At 40.7% G+C, this 26,454-nt stretch overlaps 1 protein-coding gene across 5 annotated transcripts in view; it reads left to right on the forward strand.

Moving 5' to 3' along the window:
* The first annotated feature begins 1,683 nt into the window (after positions 1–1,683).
* The window catches only part of LOC143883592 (uncharacterized), a 38,771-nt gene continuing 14,000 nt past the window's right edge, over positions 1,684–26,454 (forward strand). Inside the window, exons 1-6 of one of the 5 annotated variants that reach the window (XM_077386936.1) lie at positions 1,684–1,840; positions 3,154–3,365; positions 3,459–3,605; positions 3,762–3,824; positions 4,073–4,141; positions 4,665–5,100. In XM_077386936.1, coding sequence (XP_077243051.1) covers positions 3,171–3,365; positions 3,459–3,605; positions 3,762–3,824; positions 4,073–4,141; positions 4,665–4,730 — 540 coding nt within the window. In that variant the 5' untranslated portion in view covers positions 1,684–1,840; positions 3,154–3,170 and the 3' untranslated portion in view covers positions 4,731–5,100. Of the gene's footprint in view, positions 1,841–3,153; positions 3,366–3,458; positions 3,606–3,761; positions 3,825–4,072; positions 4,142–4,646; positions 5,101–26,454 lie in introns of those variants that run through there. The other 4 variants (XM_077386933.1, XM_077386932.1, XM_077386934.1 and 1 more) reach the window with 4 other exon arrangements.

Consider the following 26,454-nt stretch of genomic DNA (forward strand, 5'->3'; position numbering starts at 1 on the left):
CAAAGGAAACTAAATAACTTTTCAGAACACACTAAAAAAAGCAAGATTTTCTATGGTAAACTGGAGTTATCAATTATCTACACAGGCTATCAAGAGTTTCTGAAGTCCCAAGAAGGCTAAAAAATCCAAATATCAGTTATTAGTTGTAAAATAGGCTTTAGATCATAAGACAAACAACGTTTCAACATATACATGGGGGTTATCCAATATTTAGAGAGGCTATCAAGTCTAAACGGGGGATTTTCAATGGTATCCACCGTCTTCTCGGGAAAGTAGCCGGAAAATCAAGAGACCAAAAAAAAAACTGAAAAAAATAACTTCCACTTACCTATTTACGCCGGGAGACTAAACGTCAGAAGGAAGACAACGGTGACAGTGGCGGCGGCGGCGGCGGCGAAGGTAGATGAAAAGGCGAGGGTTTTGGAGGAATAAGAAAACGAGGGTTTCCAAATGGCGGGGCCACCACGATTCTCCGGCCACTCTTAGGTTTCGGAGGAAGAAGAAAACGAGGGTTTCCAAACGGTGAAAAAAAAATGACGGAAGTAAAAAGTAATTCTCGCCTGCTTTTGATTTTCAAACGTGAGGGCATTTTCGTATTTTTTCCGGGCGGGAATTAAATTTCGACACCACTTCAACATGTTGGAATTGGGTGACTTCAAATGGATATTTCCCTATTTTTCCGACGTCATTTGGAAAATTTTCCTTTATTCTACTTGGCGGCTATCATGAGGTCGAATTTAATTACATTCGGAAAAAGGTTAGGTTCTGAGTGTATTTATTTTTAAACCCAACAACCCAAAAACCCAACCCAACCCTAAATTAGGCCAGGTTTTCAAACGAAAAAACGAACCAACCCAAGACCCATGGTTGGGTTCTGCGTATTTTCGGTCGGGGTGAAGTTGCAACCCTAGCCCTCATTTGAAGGTGAAGCCTGGACCCAATCTAATTTATAAAACTTTTTAGGCATTGAAAAATTCACCCCCCTGAAAGAAGAATACACCCCCTTGTTAACAAAAATTCACCCCCTTTTTAACTCCAGAAGCACTCAAACTTAACTATTTCTGTTCTAGGGGTGTATTCTTCTTTGAAGGGGACGAATTCATCACTGCCCAAAACTTTGTTAGTAATTCAAACACTCACCACGCATGGTTTTTTTTTGCCTTGGATTCTTTCCTAATCAGTCTTCTTTTTTCATCAACTTTCACCTTTTTCTTTTTTAGCGGATCAGACAATAGAAAGTGATCAAAATCAAAGGCATTCTCATTATTCCACTGCAAGAGTTATCTTTTTGTACCGTACTCTACCCATTAGAACATAGTGGGCCCACCTCTGATAAATCTTGACCGTCCATTTGATAGCCATTGCTTTGGTTCATATCAACGGTTAAGATGACTTACAGGTGGCATACCCAAAGTATATTTCATTCAATCAGTTAGGCGTGATGACAGAGGAATTCGCACGGACGAAGAGGGGGATGCATTAACATGCATTCACGTGGGGTGCATGCACCATACAATAATGTGGGTCCCATTTTAGATATTCCCACTTGTCGCGAATCTAGAGGACAGAAGCGAATAAAACTGCCAGCGATAAAGATCGAACAACTCAATACCAATCCAACGGCTTTGAATTGATCACAACGTTCCTCTTCCCCGCCAAAATGTAAGCGTTTTATCTTTACGCCCTCTCTCTTATTTTTTTCTTTCTAGGGTTTCTTCCTCCTTTGTTTGTGGCAAATGGGAGGACATGGTGCTATATTATTCTCTTTGATCTATTCAAGAGGATTGGAATTCACGAGTTTTGAGTATTTCTGAAAATAGTCTCTGTGCGAGATTTCTAGGTATGGATAATGCTACATTTTAAATTAAATTCATGTTTATGCATAGATTTTCAGTTAGAATTATAATTTAATTTGATGGATTTGCATGTATGTTTTGATAATGCTACATTTTTAATTAAATTCATGTTTATTTGTTGATTGTCAGCCGGAATTATAGTTTATTTTGATGGATTTGTATGTAGAGGTTTTGATAATGCTACATTTTTAATTAAATTCATGTTTACTAGTCGATTCCTAATCTTAATTGTAATTTAATTTGATGGATTTGCATGTATGTTTTGATAATGCTACATTTTTAATTAAATTCATGTTTATTTGATGATTGTCAGCCGGAATTATAATTTATTTTGATGGATTTGTATGTAGAGGTTTTGATAATGCTACATTTTTAATTAAATTCATGTTTACTAGTCGATTGCTAATCTTAATTGTAATTTAATTTGATGGATTTGTATGTATAGGTTTTGAATTCTGTGTCAAAATTCGACTGATTTGAGTGAGTTTTCATTACATTTAAATAACTAATTGCATTTTAATTTCGAATTGAATTTATGGATTTTGAGTATAAATATTGTTCTTTTTACTCTTTGTGGACTAGAAATTGATTCTTCCATCAGCATTGAGTTCTATTTCTCTGTTGCATTTCTTTTCCAAGTTGAATTTGTCGGAATTATAATTTAATTTGGTGGATTTGCATGTAGATGTTTTGAATTCGGTGTCAAAATTTGACTGATTTGTGTGAGTTTTCGTTACGTTTAAGTAATTAATCTATGTCTCTATTGCGTTTTAATTTCGAGTTGAATTTGAGGATTTGGAATATAAATATTGTTCTTTTTACTCTTTTTTTAGTCTTTTCTATGATTTAGACTAGAAATTGATTCTTCCATCAGCATTGAGTTCTGTTTCTCTGTTGCATTTCAGTTCCAAGTTGAATTTGTTGATTTGGAATATAAATAGGGAAATGATATCGGCACAACCATGTTTTGATAATTGCACTAACTGATCTTGTCTTTAATTATTTAAAGAGCTGCTAATGATTATTATTGTTAAGGATTGGGCCTGTAGCTCAATGGTTGAAAAGGAAGGAGGAATGTCCAAAAGAAAAAAAGGTTCTTACAGTTCCCAAAAAGCTCTCACATGCCAGTTATAAAATATAAGAAAAGCTGAGTCTGTGCAATTATTAAAACATGGTAGTGTAAATATTAGTAGCCTATAAATATTGTTCTTTTACTCTTTGTGGAATTCTTTTCTACAATTTGGACTGGAAATTGATTATTACATCAGCATTGAGTTCTGTCAATTTGATTTTCTAGTAGAAAAGGAAGCAAGAATGTCAGAATCTACGGGTTATTCACAGCGAGTTCTGTCGACAATGTTCGGAGAAGAGAGCGGAGAAGAAGAGCTTGCCGTGCTTCCTCGGCATACGAAAGTCGTAGTCACCGGAAACAATCGGACTAGGTCTGTTCTGGTCGGTCTTCGAGGTGTTGTGCAAAAGGCAGTGGGACTTGGCGGTTGGCACTGGCTGGTAGAGTCCCTGTTTTTGTGATGCATAATCTCTTCGTGATTTTGGGGATTTCTTTTGGTTCTGAATGTGTGTCTTTCTGTAATGAATTTTTAGGTGCTAACGAATGGCGATGAGGTGAAACTTCAGAGAAATGCACTTAGTGTCATTGAAGTGCCAAGAGAGGAAGAAATTTATGACTGTGGGGATGTCTCATTCAGTGGCTCAGATTTAGGGTCAAGGAACACTCCTAGAAGGGCACTGGTATATCATCTTTATTTATTTCAGATAGTTCATTTGTTCATGGCTGTTTCCTTTTTTGCCTGTTACTGTTTTATATCTTTCGTTTATTTTGTATTTAAAAATAAATTTCCATGGATTGTGCTTAAATGGTTGCAACTAAATGGAAATGCATTTCAGACGGTGGATTTAAAGAAATTGGAGACTGCGGCTTTGTGGCGATACTGGAGGCATTTTAAACTTGTGAGTCAATGTTCTTTCTTCTTCTTCTTATTCTTCTTCTTCTTTTTTTAGTTTTTTATTTAATTTTCACAATTGAAGTGGGCTAAATGAACTATCCTCGCAACAGTGATCTGAGCAATTTAGTTAAGAAAAAAAGAATAACTTATATACACTCTTATATCAGACGGATGTTGTGTTATATTTAACTGATTCCTTGAGAAATTGTAATAAGGTTCTATTTAACTGATTCCTTGTGAATTTGTAATAAGGATGACATGAGCTTCCATCCTTCAAAGGAGCAGCTGGTGGAAGCTGTTGAAAGGCATTTTCTATCGCAGGTATCTATTAACCGCTTTAATGCTCATCTTCCACATTACATGTTGAATTGGGAATGCTTAAAACTGAAGTTTGTATTGGTGCTTTTTACCATGGATTGCTCCTTTACTAGTCATTTTGTATTTTCAATTTCTTATTTGGAATCCCAAGCCTTTCTCCTCAGTTCGTCTTTGTCCAATTGTATTCATTATTTGATACCTACTTCCCACCATTCACATTTCATGTTGTTCTCTGCAACGAACTTCCTTCATCCTTATTGGATTCCAATAAGTTTCTCCATTTATCTTTTATCCTAGTTCTATCCCTTTCCAAAGATTTGAAACACTTCCAATGCCCTTATGCAAACTACGTAGAAAGCAATAAAACCTTCCCAATACATTCCCAATGCAGAGGTAATTATTAGATAAAGTCGTGTTCTTAGGATCAAGCTTTCTGTGTAGCATTTCAAATATCCAGTACTGGACTGTGCTTACCCAACCTCACATCTTCCTTCTTTTTCTTTTAAAGCAATTGGATGAGTTTCAGGTGATAGCTGGTTTTGTGAATTCTGCAAAGCGCTTGAAGCAATCTGTACACGGACTCCCTGATTAGGAAAACAAAAGCTGGCGTGGTTGGTTATCTGTGACATTGACATGATTTGGAGCGATAAATCTCATGTATAGTACAATACCTCAAGAGTTCTGACATCAATAAACTACCAGCTTTTCCAGTGTCTCTAGTACCTCTAATTGTTTATGGTAGGAGCAAGCTAGGTTTACAAAGCTTTCTAATTTTAGGCAATGTTAGGATCTTTTCGTCACATGTATCTGAGAGATGGAAACTCTATATATGTACATATTCGTTAATGGTCTCTTTACAATCTGTTATACTTTAGGATTTAGAAGTTACTGATTTACAATATCAATTGCAACTCAAAGGTACTGTATTTAGTTTCTATTCTTAAAACCTTTCCTTTTCCTCGCATTTTCTCTTTGTACATTTATAGAGTGAAGTTTGGTATCGGTGTTTTGGTTTGTGGAAGCTTGGCAGGTTTTTCTAGGAATTCTAGTTCTCTTGGTTTCTAAGAATCGAGAACTGCTTACTGCAAGGGTTTTGGTCGCCGGTTTAGTTGTTTTTGCTCCTTTTGTTGTTTCCTATCACTCTCATCCTTTCCGGTCTTCACTCAACTTAACCCAACTCAAATCAACTCAACTAAACCTTTGTCCCAAACTAGTTGGGGTCGGCTAATGAATCCTTTCTGGTCTTCACTACAGTATAGAAATACAACTAACTTGCATTTCTCAACCAGAAATGGGCCATTATTATTCAAAATCTTCAGAATGTGTACTTGTGATTGCTTGCATCAGTTTGTTCGCCCTCATTACAATTGATTTGGTGTTTCAATTCATGCTGCTCATAAAAAAAGGAGATGATTGTGATGAATCTTGTCAGATCCTTTTCACGCTTGTATTGTTGTCCACTACTTGGCCCTCCATCGTAAAAGTCAATACACTGTCAGGTTGGTTTTACCATTCCAAAAAAAAAAAAACTGTCAGGTTGTTCTTTTTCACAAGTTTGCTTCTTGCGACAATTATTTGATTATACAACTCGAACTCATTTGACCAAGTCAATTTCTCATGTCTTTGTCCATGTTCAGACTCCAGTGTCTCTACTGCTTATATACATCCCTTTCCATTTCTAGAGTTGGTTTCTTGAATATATTGTCCCAAGCTTGTTATAGTTTCGTTGTGGATTTTACATTGCCAAACTATTCATGAATTCTAAGTTTCATACATAGTTAGAAGAGTACAACTGTAGCTCGTTACCACCTAGGGCTGCAACTTGGGTTGGGTCGGGTTGAGCTTTTTGCTAAAAAATGGTTTGGAATCAACCTGAACCCGACCCAATTAAAAGGTTAAGCTAAATCTGAATTCCCAAAAATTGACCCGGGTTGCACCCCTGTTACCACTCACTGGATTTTATCTTTGTGTAGAAAGCAGAATGGCGATCAATTTTTCTTTTTAATATTTTATGGATCCATCTCAATGGACCATTATCTTTGTTACTTCCCAATGCATCTATTATATAAATGTTTTCACAAATTTCTAGTATCATCGATCGTGATGAAAAATGACTTTCCAACAAATCATGAATTACGAACTTAGAAGCTTGAGAAAGCATGCACTAACCACCAAAACCTCTGGTGTAAATTCATTACCCTTCCAGGTAGAAGCACAAACTATCACTCAAGTGCCGGTTTTAATTATAGAGGGTTCTGGTTCTGGTTCTTTATGTCTTTGTATTTTCGTATCCTTCACATAAAGCATCATCTCTGCTGAATTTCCACTAAAACTGATGCTAAAATGCTTAGGGTAAAGGTTAACTTGAATGTAGGCAACCACTGACTAAATCAACTAGTAGTACCCTACAACATTGAACCCAATAGCATAACAGATTGTAATGATTATTTAAACCCAAACTTCTATGATTTCACACCTCAAGGACCAGTCCTGACATGTCTATCTTCAAGATCCATCTGTATATGTTCCGTTATGTTCTTTTTCTTTATCTTTTCTTTTCTTTTTTCTTGTGCATGTGTGGTAATCTACCAACAGAGAAACACTTCACTAGCTCTGTGAGACAGCTCATGTGGTTTCGTTTTAAAAGACATGATATATTAAGTAAAGGAAATGAAATAAGTGAAGTAGGTGTTCAGTGTTCCTGAAAGTGGAAATAAATACGAGAAATGATGAGATAGAAACTTGGAATCAAAAGTGATGTGTGCTAAACAATTATGCTCACCCTTAATTTAGATAAACAGAATCTATATGAAGTTTCTTTCCTTAAAGAGGTAGGAGATTCTAGAGATGTCACTGATTTATAATCTCCAGGAGTTTCACTTTTTGTTGATAACTTTTATCAGTGTGAGTGTGTGCGCGCGCGCGTGCTTGAGTGGGTGGGGGTGGTTCATTTTAATATAAATAAGCTGTTTATTATTATCACCGTGAAAAAATTATATTCTTTACCGTGACTGGCTTGAAATTTTTGAGATTTTTTCTTTTCAGGATCTACTAGTAGCCTTTGAATTATCTCTATTGTACAAATTTCACTATCTGGTATTTCCATCTTCTTTGTCTATATTACACTATGACTGAAATTTTACATTCATAAATGGTTTTTCTCACATAAAATATTATAGGTGTACAATTATGATGCACCTTTCTTTCAGTCAATACTATGGCCTATTTCTGGAGATGAATTCACTGTCACTTATCCTATAAAATGTTATCGGTTCAAATTTGTCTCACAATTGTTTAAGTCCGTGCCATGATTGACTTTGCAACCTCTGTATAAGAATTCTCCTCATGCTTTTCCTTCGTTATTTCCTGGATTCCTTCTCTAATCCCCTTATCTTTCCTGGATTAAAGTTATTCCATGCCCCCCCACCCCATCCCACCTCCTCCCCTCTCCAACCTCTCATCTGAGATGAGATTTTTTAAACCATAATCTTTGTAGTAGCATGAAACATGTTGATGCAATATTTCTCATGGTGCATCAGCTTGACTCACGGACAGCATTAGTGGTGTTCCTAGTGTTCTTTTCCTTTACCAGTTGTCCTTAGTTGTCAATTTACTACTTAGGGATGTCCTTATTAGTCATTTTACAGTAGGTAGTTATGTTAGTTGAGAATTAATTGTCCGAGTCCAAGTTTTTTCCTATGAAGTCAATGAAAACTCCTCTGACTCTCCCAAATTATGACTGCATCAACCAAGTACTCAGCCGCATCAATCGAGTAATCAACCATGCTGTGCCGAGTCGACTAGGATTTTCTTTGGCCGCGTGTTGACCTGCATCCGCGTTTTGAAACAGTGATATAAAGCACATGCCACTTCATTTTTTATTTAGACTTGTATTTTCAGATATGAGATTATAGTCTCTGTTTTGGAGAGAGAGAGAGAGAGAGAGAGAGAGAGAGAGAGAGAGAGAGAGAGAGTATCGTCTCCTTTATCTCTTCTTTTCATTTGAGATAAAATGGAATTGCAAAGTAGTGTTCTAGTTTTTTTTTTTCCATTCCATCTATTTCCATCTTGTTGAATGCAATATTTGGAGCTGATTTCACTCAGTTCTTCGTATGTTTCTGGAGCTCTTGCATCTCTTCTGTTGAGCCAAGCTTCAATTCAATAAAGAATCCAAAAACAAGTTCAAGAGATTTTAGATCTGTTTGTGCTTGTCATCTTGCTGGAAATCTGCTGATTTTCAAGGGGAATTCTTGCTGAATTTCTGCTTCCGGAACCCCACCTGCATCATGTGGTAATAGAGTTTCCGCGTTACTTCACCTGCATCAAATTGGTATCAGGAAACTTTCTCGACTTTGCAGATCTTGGTGGAAAAGATTGGGTTTAAGGTAGACAATTTCATGTTGGCTGATTGACATTGTTTCCACACTTCATTAATGACAAGAACCGTCAAAATTTGTGGTATTGGCTGAAATTGATTGAAAGATATCTTAACATGGCTCGTCCCTATTGCAAGCAATTTTTTTGAATTGCTTATGCAAATTCAGAGAAGACAAGAAGAAATGATGGTTGAAATCCGAGGCACGAGACATAAATGGTATCTAATTGATTCACAACATCACCAGTCCCTTCCCAAGCATAAGCCAATTTTTCAAGAACAGGAATGGGATGGATATGTGCCAGATGATTATGAGCTGAAATTTTCACAGAGATCACTCCCTACCCTAGACATCATTTGCAGGACATATGGTGATAGAAGATAGGAAATCCCTGAATTTTGTTTGGAAATGATAGCCGAGGAGATCATTGATTGGTTGAACATTGTTGATGAGGTGTTCAACATCAAGAAGGTCTCTCAAGAGAGACCTTTAGCCACGTCAAGGTTTAGAGGCGAGGACCGTGATTGATGGGGTACCAAATACATCGAACGACAGGAAGATTGACATTCCCCCGATTAAGACGTGGAATGAGATGAAAAGGATACTCGGACAAGAGTTACTTCCATTTCACTACCACCATATGATATGTCAGAGGCCGAGGGATTATACGATTGTTTCACCATTTTCACAACCAGCTAGGCCCGCTGCTATTTCTTCTACTCCTACCATACTCCTACCAGAGTATCAGTGAGATGTCTTTGGTGTGGAACTCTTGGCCATGACATGATAGGCTGTCCGATTTGACAACCGGCATCTATTGACATGATGGACAACTAGAGTGCCATGGTGAAATAAAGGAGACAATATCTTGCAGGCACATAGTGATGGTGATGAGCTTGATAATAGTGCCACTAGTAATGCTAGGGAGGTAGATGATGTTGAGGATATGATAGAGCATGTAGAGGTGGAGAAAATAGCTCTTGTGAGCATGGAAATTGAAGAAAAAGATGAAAAGCAGAAAGACGAAGGTGTTGCAGATGACATTGAATTTGCCTTGGTAGCAAAGGAAACCGTTATAGTTGATATGGTGCTACCTAGGTTTACTAAACCATCCACAGATGAGCTCTATATTGAGATTTCTACTGATTTGCATATTGGACTGGCATCCTTCTGCAAAGTTATTCATTTGAGGCTAGGAGATACTTCACAAAACCGCCACCCTTGCAGGGATAGTCTTCATACGCGTATGAGGCGAAAGGTTGAGTTCCTTGGGATGAAAAGCATGAAGCGAGAGTAGATCATCTTTATCTTTGATCCATGTGGACACACACCTAGGTAGAGCCTATGCGAAATCGAGGCCGATTTTTTCTTAAGAAGGGGAAAATAATGCAGTATTTCCCCTAGCACACCAGCTTGACTCACGAACTGTATTAGTATAGTAGTGGTTCTAATGTTCTTTTCCTTTTCAAGTATTCTTTTCCTTTACTAGTTGTCATTTTACTACTTAGTGATATCCTTATTAGTCATTTTATACTAGGTAGTTATGTTAGTTGAGAATTAGTTATAATGCCTGTCTATATAAAGCCTATTTTACTTCATTTTTCAGATAGACTTTTTTTTGAGATTTGAGATTTGAGAGGGTTTGTCTTGTTTAGAGAGAGGGAGAGAGCTCCTCCTTTATCTCTTCTTTTCATTTGAGAGAAAATATTGTTCTAGTTTTTTTCCATATCCCTTTCATCTATTTTCATCTTGTTGAATGCAAGATTTGGAGTTGATTTCACGTAGTTCTTCATTTGTTTCCGGAGTTGAATTCAACAAAGAAGATGAGCGAAGTTCAAGAGATTTTTTTATCTGTTCGTGCTTGTCATCTTGATGAAAATCAGTTGATGATCAGTGGAATTCTTGCTGAATTTCATCTCAATTCCAGATCTGTATGTGATTTCTTTTAAATTCATTGAATAGAGATCAGATCTGAATTTTTTTTCCTGCTTCTGCAACGCCACCTTCGTCAGAAACCTAAGGGGTGGAGTTTCTGAAGGAAAGTTAAATGATCTATTCGCTCACTTTGGATAGTATATATGAGTCACATGTAAACTTGAAATGCCCAACTACTTCAAAAGAATATGCGGATTTCTCATACTACTGATACATAAATAACAATATACATATTTAAATTAACCAAATCCAATATTTCATGCTTTAACATACCTCTCTCAAGCTGAACGGAAAGCCAATCAGTATTAACTTTTTAAACCGGAATCATCTCTTCCAAGTGTTTTTTGAGAACTTGAAGGGGCCGTTTGGATACGTGGATTTTAGAATCTTGGATTTCTTCAAAATTGTAGATGGGAGACGAGAAGAAGGAGACCGTCCGTTTCGCTTCTCTTTAGAATCTTGGATTTTAGGTAAGAAATCCAGGTTTTAGAAATCTCTCCCCCATCCTGAGATTTCTAAAACCTGGAAACATGGTATGATCTCCTACTCTCTTGCTAACAGAAAGAAGGGCGAGAAATCAGAAAACGACGTCTGATCTCCTTCTTCTCGTCTCCCGTCTACAATTTGAAGAAATCCAAGATTCTAAAATCCACGTATCCAAACGGCCCCCTAAGGTTGTAAGTTGTAAAGCTTTAGGTGGACTTCACTTCTCTGAAGATGAGGTATTCAACACAAGTGGTGATCGACTTCAATATGTCTCGTGCTCTCATGAAATAGAGGTTGGGACTCTGTAAATGGGACTCTTAACTGTTCTATACTCAACTCAACTCAACTCAACTAAGCCTTTGTCCCAAACTAGTTGTGGTTGGCTAATGAATCCTTTAGAAAAATTTCATGAAGAAGGTGAAAGGATCTACCCGGCTCAAATTGACTAAGTCTAATCCTGATACTAGTTGGGTTCGTCTACATGGATCATTTTCTCCCATTCTCTCCTATCCAAGGCCATGTTCTCTGTTATGTTCCTAGCCCTCAAGGCTTTCCTCACTGTTTCTACCCAAGTTGTTTTCGGTCTGCCCCTATCTATTTTTACTCCATCAACTTGGCACGAGTCACTGCTTCTCACTGGAGCATCCGAAGGCCTACATTGGAGATGCCCGTGCTCTCTCATCTTCTTCTCAGTTGGTGCCACCCCCACCTTTTTACGGATGTCTTCATTTTTAATTCGATCTAACCTTGTATGGCCGCACATCCATCTAAGCATTCGCATCTCCGCCACACTCATCTTATGCACATGTTGCTTCTTGGTGGCCCAACTATTCTCTGTGTAGACAAATTAAGATGGATATGGATAATAGTTATATTATCCCAGCTAACTAGTTTTTATCAAGATTTTAAGTTTTGGTTTCAGTTACAGTTTCAATTTCGATCGCCACGAAAACGTTAACAACTCAGTTTCGATCAGAATTTCAGTGGAAATCCTGTAAAATTATGAAAACTTATGGAAACATATGCAAATGATAGAATTTTAAGATGAAACATAAGGAAATGCTAGAATAAGTACAAATACACTTGAAAGCCATCACATAAACAAGACATCTCTAATGGTCATCCATCTATAATGGTTTCACAACAACGAACACCAAGTGACATTTGATGTCGTGCATGTCTTATAATTCAGTACATAGCACATGTCACATGTAATTCATGTAAATATTTATACATAATACATACACCGCATTTGACACATAATTCAGATATATCTAATTAAGTAACACAATGATATATTATACCATAATACACTTACGTTTTGGTTTCAGCATGCATTTCGGTGGGGATGAAAATGAAAACATTTCTTTCATTTTGTGTCGGTTCGGTGGAAATTCAAAGTCATAGTTTTGAGATAGTCTTGTTATGAAATTATCAAAATGGTTAAATCTACTCTATACTATCATGGACATTGATATCTGTATTTTTTGCACTTATAGGTCATGTGCACATTTCTTTTTTTAATGATTATATCATGTGTACATCTTAAGTCTCCCCCGTATACTGATGCATTTTTATCAACAAACATCAATTTGTCTACCAAAGAGTTGACTAGTAAGTGCACTTTATATAAACTGGCAATATGAAAAGTAGTGGAGACTGAGAAAGTGAAATCACACTCTTCGTATTTCTCTAAAATGATGTTACAGCTCATGGCATGCCTGATTGTATGTAAACTGTCCTGAATATCATGGTAAGGGTATAGGCAAGGAAAGATAGATGTCTAGATCTGCGAGAAGACTTCATGTCTAGAGACTTTATACACTAGAGTTTAGACACTCATTGTAGGTGACTAGGGCGGCACATATTGTACTTAGCTGCTAGACTTGGAGACCAAGGTTCTGCGTTTTGATCTTCCACAAGATAGGAGAATAACCAAGGAAAATATAGGATCTTATTACAATGGTTGGTTATTCTCTATCCTTTGTAATCCACATCCAATAATGTTGTAAGCTTTATCAGAGTTAAGCATAAGTTAGATAAGCTAGAGGGATTCATCATGAGTGTTAAGCTGTCTTCTTCTTTTAGTTATCGGATTTTAATTGAGGAGTTTAAGTGACTTTAAGTCAATAAGGGAAGTAGAGTCGTTTTCCATCTAAATCACTTTAGCCACTTAAGTTTAAGGGCATTTTAAATAGGGCCCACACCTGTATTACGAATTTTACAAGATGTGGTATAGTCTTTGTGGGTTTATTACTTAAATAGTTGTTGATTTTAGTTAGGAGACTTGAAGATTCATAACTCCAACTTCTAATAGGATTAAAGTTTTAGTTCTAGAAGGATTCCCTTTAGTTTTGCTTTATTTAAAGTGAGTTTTGGCTTGTAAGCATTATTATTACAAATTTGAGATACACACTTAGAATCCATCACATAAGCTAGACGGCCATCTATAATGGTTTAATAATATCAACCACCTATTGACATCCGTTGCCATATATCTCTGTTAATTCAGTACATACCACATTTCACATGTAATTCATATAAATATGTATATATTGTATGTGTTAGTGTATGTATATGCCTATGGGCATATCCGTCTTTTGTACATTTCTCATTATATATAAATACATAAGTGAGGGGGAGACTCCCTAACTCACAATTTCTTTTCTCATTCTCTTCCTCAACATGGTATCAGAGCCCTAGGGTTTTGATTCCCTAGGGACCCCCATAGCAGCCCCTCACCCTCCCTCTTCTTTTCTCCCTTCTCCTCTAACCCTAACCCTAACCCTAACCCAACATCCTCGCGCCCCACCCTCTTCCTTTCCCTTACCTTCTCCTCCTCCTCCCACTACCCTTCTTCCCTTTCCCCTAACTCCTCCACTCCCTACTACAGTAACCTGCCCCACCTCCCGTCCCCGCTACAGTAACCCGCTACAGTAACCACTACAGTACTACTACAGTAACCCGCTACAGTACCCTAAAGAAAAAAACATTTCTATACCCTAGAAATCTGCGCCTGCAGCCTCACTTTCTCTTTGTCTTTCTTCTCCTAATGGCTTAAATCTCTTTTACCTACTTTCGTCTTCTTTTCGAGGCTTGGATGTTATATCCCTAGATCTGTGTGTCTTCATCATGCTAGCAAGGGTTTCTTTCATGCCCTATTTATCATTTGTCTCTCTTCGGAGCCGCGATCTCCATTATTGATTTCTCTGCTCTCCGCCTCGGCATTGTTTCTTCTCGTCAATTGATTCTCTCTTTGATTATTTACTCATGGACAACCCCGTTATTGAGGATCCCTCTCTCGGGCGGCCCCCTGTGGCTACTGTTCCTACGACTCGCACATCCTCCTCCTCTTATAACCCTTCGTCTTCTTCGATGGATGGTTCTTTTCCTCCCATGACCACAGTCAGGCTTGATGGTTCCAATTACCTGAATTGGAAAGTGGCTGTGGAGACCTATCTCATTGCTAGGGGAAGATTTCTATTCTTCGTCGTGACCCCCCACCTTCTAGTAATCCTACTTATGATAAGTGGGAGCAGGATGATGCCCTTATCCGTACTCTCCTCTGGCAAAGTATGTCCCCTGAGATTTCCGGGACCATGATACACCTTCCCACTGCTCGCCAGGGTTGGGATCATACTGCTACTACCTTAGGGAAAGGCAACCTCTCTCGAATCTGTTCCAGATATTCTCAGTGGATGAACCTTCGCCGCGGAGACACTCCTCTCTCGACCTACTACAGTCAGTTTGTTTCCCAATGCCAGCCGTTAGATGTTCTTATCCCTCTTATCACTGATTTGACTACGGCCACGCAGCAGCGTGATCAGATACGTATCGTTCAGTTTCTCGAGACTTTGGGTCCTGAGTACATTCATCTCCGTCAACAGATATTTGGATCTGGCACGATGCCCTCTCTTCTGGAGGTTTACTTGCGTGCCCAGCAGTGTACTCTTGGTGACTCTGTGTCGGCTCCTTCGGTTGATATTACTGCCACTGCTGCCTATGGCGTAGGTGACGTGCTACGCGGGGGTGGAGGCACCTTTGGTCGTGGCCGTGGTGGTCGTGGCTGTGGACGTGATCTTCCTGCAGGGCGTGGTGTCCGACCGCGTCCATATTGCTCGCATTATCGTCGTGAGGGACACTATACGAAGACTTGCTATGTTTTGCACCATGAGCTTTGTCCTTCCTCTGAGGCTCGTTTTGGCCACTCCGCACACCTCGCTGCACCAGATTCTTCTGAGCCCTCCTATGCTTCCGTTCCGCCCAGCACCGGGCCTCAGGCTGATGTTGTTTTTATGTCTCATGTTGACTATAATGAGTTACAGCGTCTCAGGTCTACTAGTCATCCCCAACTGCGACTTTTGCTCAGCCAGGTAGCTCCCCTGCATCTTTTCTTACTAGCTCCAGCTCCTGGATCATTGATTCTGGAGCCTCCAATCATATGACAGGTACTTCTTCCACATATGTTTCATTTCTTCCACTTTCTGATCAGTCCATCACACTGGCTGATGGGAGCTCCACTCTTATCTCTGGTGTTGGTGATATTTCTCCTCGTGTTGGACTTACATTGTCATCTGTTCTATGTGTACCTAGGTTACCCATTAATTTACTTTCAGTTAGTCAGCTTACTAAAAATCTCAATTGTTCTGTCTCATTTTATCCCTCTTACTGCTTGTTTCAAGATCTCTTGACTGGGAGGACGATTGGCTCGGGTCGTGAGATAGATGGGCTTTATCGTCTGGACTGTAGCCCTTCTCGCACCATTTTACACAGCTCCAACGACGCATATCAGTGGCACTGCAGTCTTGGACATCCCAGCCTTGATCGTTTGCGACGGACATCTATAGTTTCTTCTTCTGTTACCCCCTTTACTTGCGAGGCCTGTCAACTTGGGAAACACCATAGCGTGTCCTTCCCGTCTAGGCCTGTTAGTCGGGCCTCACACCCTTTTGATTTAGTGCATTCTGATGTATGGAGTCCTGCGCGGACTACCTGTGTTTTTTGGACATCGTTATTTTGTCATTTTTTTTATGATTATTCACGTATATGTTGGCTTTATTTACTGAAAGATCGCTCAAAAGTATTCTCTATTTTTCGTACTTTTCATTCAGAAATTACTAACCAATTTAACTGTACTCTCAAATGCCTTCGCACTGATAATGCCAGGGAATATTTCTCAAAGTCCAATGGTTTTGAGGAATTTATTTCCACTCGTGGTACACTACATCAATCTTCCTGTGCTCACACCTCTCAACAGAATGGTGTCTCTGAACGGAAAATGCGATCATTATTGAATGGAACTCACACTCTTATCTTCCAGATGCGAGTTCCCAAATCTTATTGGGGCGATGCAGTTCTCACTAATAACTATCTGGCCAATCGGCTTCCATCCTTGGTTCTAGGCAGCTCATCCCCTTTCTCAAATTTATGTCCTCATCATGAGACATTTCCTCTTCCTCCTCGGGTATTCGGGTGTGTTTTCTTTGTCCACAATCTTGGACCTGGTCTGGATAAATTAGATCCTAAATCTGAACGATGTATTTTCCTCTGCTAATCACGCACCCAGAAAGGTTATCGTTGTTATAGCCCTCGGTTACGTCGATCCTATGTCTCAACTGATATTTCTTTCTTCGAGACTGAACCCTTCTTTCTGAGCTCTCCGGATACGACCTCTCTCTCTCATTCTTCAGATCTTCCTTTACCGATTACCGCTCTTCTTGACCCGGTAGTCTGTCCATCTCCATCGTCTCTCTTACCTTCTCCTTCTGTGATTCCTGTTCCAGATACCTCTCCTCCCTTACAGGTACCTTCTCAGCCCCCGGCTCCATTAATTAAGAAGACCTATCAGCGCCACCATACCTCTGCAGCTCATCCATCTCTGGCAGCGCCATCGCTAGCCCATCAGGAGCTCCCTCCTTCCACATCTGAGGTATCTATCAACTCTCCTATTGCCTCTCGCACTCGGTCTCATAGTATTGCTCATCATATTTCGTCTTTTGTTTCATATGATGCTCTCACGCCTACTTTCCGCAGTTTTGTGTCCTCTCTATCTTCTGTTTCTTTGCCAGTCCTTAGCTGCAGCACTTGATCACCCGGGGTGACGCACTGCCATGGACCTGGAGATGGATGCCTTTTAGGCAGATCAGACTTAGGATTTAGTTCCACTGCCTCCTGGTGCACGCCCCGTTGGGTGTCGTTGGGTCTATACTATGAAATATTTGCCTGATGGCTCTGTTGAGCGCCTTAAGGCGTGCTTGGTTGCCAAAGGGTACACTCAAACGTTTGGAGTGGACTATGGCGAGACATTTTCTCCTGTGGTGAAGATTCCTTCAGTGCGTGTTCTACTTTCTCTTGTTGTTAATCAGGGCTGGCCTCTACATCAGTTGGATGTCAAAAATGTTGTTCTTCATGGTGAGCTCACAGAGGAAGTTTACATGGATCAACCTCCTGGGTATGTTGCTCAGGGGGAGATGTCATCCTCTGTGTGTCGATTAAATAAAGTCATTTACGGTCTTAAGTAGTCTCCTAGAGCATGGTTTGGAAGGTTCAGTGATGCCATTATTCGCTTTGGTATGAAGCAGTGTGCAGTTGATCATTCTGTCTTCAGCTGCCAGTCTACAGTTGGGTGTGTACTCTTGATAGTCTATGTCGATGACATCATCATCACTGGCAGTGACAGAGTTGGGATCCAGAAATTGAAGACATTCTTGCAAAATGAGTTCTCTACCAAGGATTTGGGTCGTCTTAGATACTTCTTGGGTATTGAAGTTGCATATTCGACAAAAGGGATTTCTCTCTCACAGAGGAAATATGTCTTAGACCTGCTTGAGGAGATAGGTTGTCTTGGAGTGAAACCTGCCTCAGTTCCCATGGACGCAAATGTGAAGTTACTACCTAAAGAGGGAGACTTGTTAGATGACCCAGGCAGATACAGGAGGCTGGTTGGTAAACTTATCTACCTTACAGTCACACGCCCAGATATCTCCTTTGTTGTTGGTGTTGTCAGCCAACATATGAGTTCACCTCGTACTTCACACTAGGCAGCAGTTCTTCAGATTCTTCGGTATTTAAAATGTGCTCCAGGTAGAGGGTTGCTATCCAAGAAACATGGACATCAGAAGATAGAAGGGTACACAGATGCAGATTGGGCAGGCTCTCCAGCTGATAGAAGATCTACCACAGGATACTGCACATTTGTGGGAGGTAACCTTGTCTCATGGCGGAGTAAGAAACAGGATGTTATCTCCAAATCTAGTGCAGAGGCGGAGTGTAGAGCTATGGCACACAAAAGTGGAGAGCTCATTTGGTTACGTTCTCTCTTGTCAGAGATCGGTTTCTCCCCATCATCTCCTTCTCAGTTATAGTGCGACAACAAGGCAACGATTCACATTGCCACAAATCTATTCTTTCATGAGAGAACTAAACATATCGAGGTTGATTGCCACTTCATTCGGCACTGGATTCAAAAAGGAGAAATATGCACCTAGATCGGTGGACCAATTAGTGGATATGTTTACCAAGCCATTGAACAAAGCTAAATTGAGTGATAATTGTAGCAAGCTAGGAATGTTTGACGTATACATTCCAGCTTGAGGGGGAGTGTTAGTGTATGTATGTGCTTATGGGCATATCCGTCTTTTGTACATTTCTCATTATATATAAATGCATAAGTGAGGGGGAGACTCCCTAACTCACAATTTCTTTCTCTCATTCTCTTCCTCAACAGTATCCATAACTATTAATGCATATAAGACTTTGGTTTTGGTATGCGTTTCGGTTTCGGAATCATTTCTGTGGGGATGGAAATGTGAATATTTCGGTTGTTTCATGTCAGATTTAGTGGAAATTTAAACCATGGGAGTGGGAGAACTTATCAAGAGAAATTGTCCGATTGTACGATCGACAGAGAGACAATCTCACCAAATATCAAATAGGTTTGATCTATTAGAGACCCAAATGCTAGCATTGGAGAGGCCTAGAATCCCACAGTAGAAAGTGGTTCCATAATTGGGGAGATCGAATCAACAACCTAGATTAGATGATGTCGAACATGTACTGCAAACTTAAGCTCTTCATACGATGTCTAGGGCTCTAGTGAGAGATGTTCTACTGCCTTGGGAATCTATTGCACACCGGATCTGTACAATGTTTGAGCAGGAAAGACCCGAGTTCATGATGATACCAAGAAAGTATGGTTAGAAGTTGCTGATTTTATTGGAAAATTTGATGCTCAATACATCATTGAGTGGGTCGCTTCTCCATAGGAGTACTTCAATTAGTATGGCGTGTCCTAAGAATGAAAGATTAGATTTATTAAGGCGAAATTATTAGCCCATGCAAAGACTTAGTGGAGGTGGAAAGAGGATAAATTCATTATAAGGGACAACCAACTACAGATAGTTCATACCAACGATACATTTTTTGTATCTCATGGCTCGTGTTGCGATAACCCAAACCAGTGGTACCAACGTTGGATGGAAACTGCAGATCATCGAAACGAGCTACCCCTTGTTGATATCGACCTAACCCCATTCCTGGGATGTAGTTGTTGATCTTTAGGATTGTGGATACGACAGGATTAATGTCGTGAGGGAGAGGAACTACTTCCTTTTTGGCCTGCTTCCAGCTGATCGTGGTGCATTGAGATGGTAACCGTTTAGATAGACATTGTCTCCTACTGATTTCCCATTGGGATCTGATAGGATGGCGCCTACCTCCAATCCTTCGTCACCTCAGACAGTGATGACCTTGTTCCCTTTCATAAACTTGAACTTTTGATGTATGGAAGAAGATATGGATACAAACTTGTGAAGCCATGGTCGTCGCAACAACAGATTCAAAGACGACTTGATGTCAAGTACTTGAAACTCCACGTCGAAGCTTTAGCCACCCAAGAAGATAGTGGTAACCAGGGTTCCGACTACATCCCGATGGGAGTTGTCATAGGCCATGATGCCTTGATCAGATGGAATGAAGTCACTAGGGCCAAATCCGATGGCTGTGGCTGTGCTTAAAGGACGGATGTTCAAGGCTGAACTGTTGTCCACCAGAACGGCTGGTACTTTCTTCTGATTGCAGAGTACAGTGATGAGGAGAGGCTTAGAATGGTTCTTTCTTTCAAACGTCAAATCTTGATATGAGAATGAGAGGGTTGTAGAGGCTCTGACTGCCATTACCAAATTTGTAAGCTGTTCAGGTGTTGTATCCATTGAGACTTGCGAAGTTTGCAGACTCTTGAGGAGGACTTCTCGATGTTTAAGAGATACCATTAGTAGCCCTTAGTGAGATATCTGCCTGGGTTCTACTCAGTTGTCTGATGATGTTCAAATCTTCCTGGTCAACCTCTGTGCTAACAACCTTTCGCTTGACGGCTTCGATCGAATCATCTGCTCGAAGCTGTACGAGTTTGTAGTTTCTACCACCCCTGGTGAGATTTCCTACCTCTGAACTTTCGGGATTGCTGATTTTGTAATCGTCGAATGAAAGGACAAAGGGAGTTTCTTCTATTCCAGACTCTTCTAGGTCCAGAATATAAGGTTCTTCATCGATATCTGAGTAAGTGGAAAAAGGAAAGCTTCCTTCTTCCCCGGCCTCTGGTGTGTAATTGTTGTTATCTGTTCCCAAAGGATAGGGTTCGATAACACAAATCAAAGAAGAGAAGTCGATAAGCGGAGATTCGGTTAAGATGGCATTTGAAGTGGACGAGGATGGGTTATGATTTGGAAGAGGGTTGGTGTTGATATTTGGCCCGGACAGGAGGATGAATTGCTTCTTTTCAAGATGATCCTGGATAGAATGTTTCAAAGCGAGACATCTATCGGTTAGGTGTCCCCTACCTTGGTGGTACTCACAGTACTCTCTGTTGTTCCATTTTTTTAGCAGAGGGTTGGGAGGTTGACGGGGTGCGAGTAAGAGCAGCTTCTTTTTCTGGAGAAGGATCTTCATGATGATGGAAAGACTAGCAGGTAAGGGAGTAAATTCCCTTGGAGGTTTATTTGTGATGGCAAGTCCTTGGGGTGCATCGCTCTGTTGCCAGACAACAGGTGATTCAGAAGTTTCTGCGACTGACTTTGTCACATTGACTTCTTTGGATACGTGTGGCTTTTTGGGCAATGGATTCTTAGAATCTAAGGTGGCTTTGCTGAGCCAACCACGAGCCAGGGAATCCTTAATTTTGTTCCCGGTATCGATGAAGTGTTTGAGACTGGTGAAGCTCTGAATGGCCATAGGGCGCTTGAATGGCAGGGTCAAGGTTTGTTGCATCTTGTCAATCTGTTCTTCTTTAGTCGGCCATTTAAGCATCTGAGCTGTCTTTTGACGCCAGCGCTTTACAAAGTCTGAGAAAGCCTCTAGGGGTTCCTGTCTAGAGGTCTGAAGATCTCGATGAGAGGTCTCCGTACCTTCCTCATAGGAGAACTGCTTGATGAACTCATTCATTATGTGGTCCCAACCCATAGTAGGTAACTCAAGCAAACTCATAAACCATTTCTATGCCACACTCTTCAGAGACATCTGAAATACCAAGGCCAACTGATCCGGGGATAGGCTTTGTGATCGCAGCATACTTTCGAAAATTGCTAAGTGCATGCGAGGGCAATCGGTTCCATCGTACTTCCCAATGTCAGGCCATTTGAAGCTAGCTGGAAGTTGCACATCTGGGAGTAAGGAGACCTCACGCAAAGAGAGTCATGATGACCCTTGAACATTGATGACTTTGAGTTCTTGGCTAACCTTGGCAAACTTATCCTCCCGCTGTTTCAGAATCTGGGCAAAGGGATGATTTTCATCTGCGTATTGCTCTCCTAGGAACGGATCTGGAGGCTGTGCTATGGATTGATTAGTAGGCTGAGCAGGTAAGGTTTCCTGGATAGGAGGAAGGGGTTCTTGAGATACACTAGGCCTAGCAGCGGCCTGAAGTGATCTTAACACGGCATTTTCCTCAGATACTTGATGGAACCTTCGTGTGAGGTATGCTACTGCCTGTTGCAGCTCTTGGATAACCTAGGACTGGTCCGTGGGTTCTGCCATGATGGCGAGAGGAGTTGGAGGACTAGATGGTCCTCAGATTTCTACAGAATGAGTAGGACTCAGAGAACAAGATAGTTCTGAAGTTCTCACCAATCGAGAGTCGGTTCGGGACCAGGTTTTCTCTCTTCTAGATGCAATGTTTTTTAGTGTGTGAATTTTCTACTTGCAAATGGGAATATTCATACACTTGTTTTAGAGATTGTCCATGTAAGGAGAAGGAAATACAGACATTAAAGAGTTTAAACAAGATTCTTCATGGAATTATCTTCTTTATTTACATGTTTGATCAACTTTACAATTTGTACAAGAGGCCTGTGCTAGCCTGATTTCAAAAGCATTTTTACAAGATTTTTGCAAAAAGGAAAAGAAACTCGATATTTTCTGCATTGAAGTAGTCCATGGACTGGCAGATCTGAGCCGTGTGGACAACGGTTGAGCAGCCCCTATGTCTTTGAATCGGTGGAGAGCTCTGAAGGCAGGGCACCAGAGGGAAGTAGCATATGGAGTGTCGAGTAATACTCTAGGTGTATCCTGTCTTCACGAGGAACGGAAATGTTGTAGATAGAGACTACTCTGCGCTTTTGCCATGCTGAATACACAGTTTTGGGTGTGACTGCATTGAATTATTCTGGTGGGTGGAAGCCGAGAGTGGTTCCCATGGCCTTTGTTTACCTCCGAACTGACGCATGATTCGGTGAGGGATATAGAAAGAAGTATCCTGAAGGCCCAGGATATGAACATAGTTGGCTTTGAAGGTAGTCGCGGTGGCAGTATCGGGACCTCGGAGTCTCTAGAGTATTTCCTCATTCGTACGGGTTGCTAGGCAGTTAGACCACTTGATTTTGCTTTCGAAATAAACATCACAGCTCCATGATCTTTAAATTTAGAATGGAGGAGATTGTTCGAGGTCGAGGGGTCGCAATGCGAAGCTTCAGGCACAACCAAATGTAGAGGAGAGTTGGACACCCTTTGAATGGGAGATGGGGATACTGGAAGATATCATTAAGCCCATTAAAAGTCTCCGTAAGTATGGTTGGTATAGGGTTGGCATCTAATGGCAACTGGTCAAGCACACTAAGGAGGGAAAGAGGGGTCGCATTGGACTTCTGACATAGAAGATGGCTTGCATACATACAGAATAAATAGGCTTCGTGACAACGCTGTTGAAATAGTAGGTCTTCTAGGTCTTCAACAAGAGCGTAGGCTTCGATAAACCTATCTACGTAGACACCTTCTGGTGTCATGAAGTCGCTGGGATCTTGCAATGGCATACAAAGCAGTCGAAGACATAGGAACTTGTTCGATCTGTACCTAAGCTCAGGGCGGATGAGAGGTCCGTCATCAAGGTACTGTAACAAAGTACAACCCTCTTCGAAGGTATTACACATTTCCTCTAGACCAAAGCGAAAGACATGGATCCCAGTATTTTGTCGCTACTTTGAGGAGGTTCCAGCCTATTTGGATGGACTCGTACAGGGGGAACAACTGTTCATGGTAGGACATACGATCAAAGAGCCGGAAGCTCTCGGGCTTGCTGTAACTTTGGATCCATTCGGACATCATTTCTGTAGTCATGGTATGCTTCATACAGAAGATAACAAGGAGATTTCAAAACAAAAGATAACTACAATACTTATGCACATACTTGATTTTTTCACATTTCCTTTCTTCTTTTACATGGCCTGTAGTAGGCTGAAAACAAAACTCGACGAAAGCGGTAAAAGAAAGGAAAAACAGTGTCCCCTGTCTCTTGTGGGGACCAATTCAAAGTTGCAAAGTCAACATTCTACCGGCGACCTCCCTCTGAAGTGCCAGGTAGTAGTCGGATGACACTTCTTCTCCTCGGGCTGCATCGATGCTGAGTATGGGAATGATATCCCTCTTATTCCATTTAATAGCAATCTTCCCAGTCGTCATACAATTGAACTCTAGGGGAGGGAAATACTGGGTGGGTGGTCGGCAGACCTCTTGTCTTGCTCCGAACTGACGCATGATGCGATTCGGGATATAGAAAGAGGTGTTTTCCAGGGCAAGTATTTGGACGTAATTGGATTTGCGGGTCGCTAAGGTAGCAGTGGTATACCCACCCAACTTCCACCATATGTCTTCAGAGGTACGGGTACCTAACCAAGAAGTCCACTATGACTGGGTATAGCAACGGTGGCCGTAGGCCCATGCATTGAAGTTGTAGATGGAGACGTTTATTCTAGATCTGGGAATGAAGACACCGAGCATTAAACAAAGCTAGATATACAACAGGATGGGGCTTCCTGAGAACGGATGGCTTGAATCTTCGGCAACATCATCTAAACCGTTGAGGGTTTCTGCCAAAATAATTGGGACAGGGTTTGCCCCATCAGGAATCTGATCCACAATGCTTAGGATAGCGGGCGAGGCTATACTGGAGTTCTGACAAGTTAGATACTTGGCGTATACGCAGAATAACAGAGCCCTGTGCCGACGTATCTGGTAAGGAATGTCATTGTAGTCCTCATTCGGGGCAAAGGCGCGGATGAGTTGGTTAACCAAAATGTCATCTAGGTCTACAAAGGTGAGAGGGTCGTGATGGTCTCTGCAGAGTAGATGTTTGACAGGTGCTTGATAGCCACCCCTGAGTGCGGGCATAAATATGGGACCGTCGGATGACATTCTCAACAAAACACAAAATTCCTCAAACGTCAGGCACATCTCCTCTGTACCAAAGTGGAAGACATGATACTTGGGATCCCAGAATTTGACAGCTGCTCTGAGCCGGCCCTCTTCTACCTGGATGGTGGATAGAAAAGGGAAGAAATCCTCATCAGGGTCAATGAGCCATTCGAGAAACTCACGACCCTGAGGAGAGTGATAGTGCTGAATCCATTCGGCCAGAATGTTTGGGTCCATGATCTACCTACACAGGAGACTGGAAAACAGAAAACACGATAAAACATATGGTAAAACATTTGCTTTTGTGTTTTTTGTGATTTTTTTGTAATTTTTCCTAAATTTTGGAAAAGCTTTTTGATGAGATGGTCATCTTCCGACAAGGAGCTCTGTTAGTGATGAGTATATGCAGAGATTCAATGAATTCCTCATGTGGTGTGTAGTGGAAGCGGATGATCAACAGACTCATTCTCGATTCAAGAATGGATGAAGGCTGGAGATTACATCCAAGATGAATGTCATGCGTATTAACAACCTAGATGATGCCTTCCAGATGGTGTTGAAGATAGAGGAGAACTTGAGAGATGCTTTTAGAAAATTTGTGTCTCCTGCCAGGGAGATGGCTACTAGAAGGACAAACGACATATGGGGACTTCTAGGACAGCCCCTCCTAAAGTTGGTGCATTCAAGTGGGGCAAACTACACAGATAGCTGATTCTAAGGATAAGCCAATAATGAGAGAGATATCCTCCAAGCAGGGCAGAAACAATCCTATTAATTTTCCATGCTACCGGTGTAAAGAATGGGGGCACAAGCCTAGTAGCTGTCCTAATCGCAGCCTAAATGTTGTCGTCAATGAGAATGGTGATAATTCAAAGGTAGAGGTAGTCGATCCAGTGGAGGGTGATGCTACTAAGGATGATATGGAGTATGAGGATGAGACTCAAATGAATGTGGGAAAGCACAATCTTGCTGTTGTTGCCATAGGGGAAGAACTAGTATTTTCCGAACAGAAGTCAAATATGGAGAAAAATGTGTGCTAGTGAATTATCGGAGCAGGTCTATTGTGGTGTCCAATTCTTTTGTTGAGAAGATGTGACTACCAACGGAGAAGCATCCGCACCCATATCAAGTAGCATTGATTAATGATGCTGTGAAAGAGTGTGGATAGTTTCTATTGAGATTGGATCCAGTAAGGAAATGATCTGGTATGATGTCATTCTGATGAAGATGACACATGTTCTTTTGGACAGACCATGGCTATATGTATGAGAAGCTACTATTTGGTGTAAGAGTAATACTTTGCTTGTGACTTTTTGTTCAATGGAAAAAAGATCATTCTTAATGTGTCATGCAGGAGTTGAAAAGAACAAGAAGCGTGTTAGTTGGAAGATGTTTAAACCAATGAAGGCTTCCAAAGCCCTTCTCATGAAGCAGTTTGAAGATGAATGGAGAAAATTGACAATGCCCTAGATGATTACTCTATGAGATGTGATTTTTATCACAGATTCATGGCAAATGGAAAGGGTTGCCACGATCAGATATTACATGGATCACAATGGTAGATTCTCATCGTCTCAACCCCAACGTCTACAAAGTACAAACAATACATCTCCATGCATTCATCAGAGGCGAATGCCTTCAAGCGGGAGAGAATGATTGGGGACCATACTTTATCAGAGTCAAGAGTAAGTTAGGCTAGAGTAGTCCATCATGAGTGTTAGATGTCTTGCCTTCAAGTAGGGGAGACTGATGGGTGACTATCCTTTATCAGAGTCATGAATAAGTTAGATAGGCTAGAGGATGTCTTTTTACTTTTTGTTATAAGGTTTTAATCGAGGATTT

Source organism: Tasmannia lanceolata, unplaced genomic scaffold, assembly GCF_043159265.1.
Source record: "Tasmannia lanceolata isolate RefF3 unplaced genomic scaffold, GAP_Taslan_0.1 ptg000008l, whole genome shotgun sequence".
Lineage (NCBI taxonomy): Eukaryota > Viridiplantae > Streptophyta > Magnoliopsida > Canellales > Winteraceae > Tasmannia > Tasmannia lanceolata.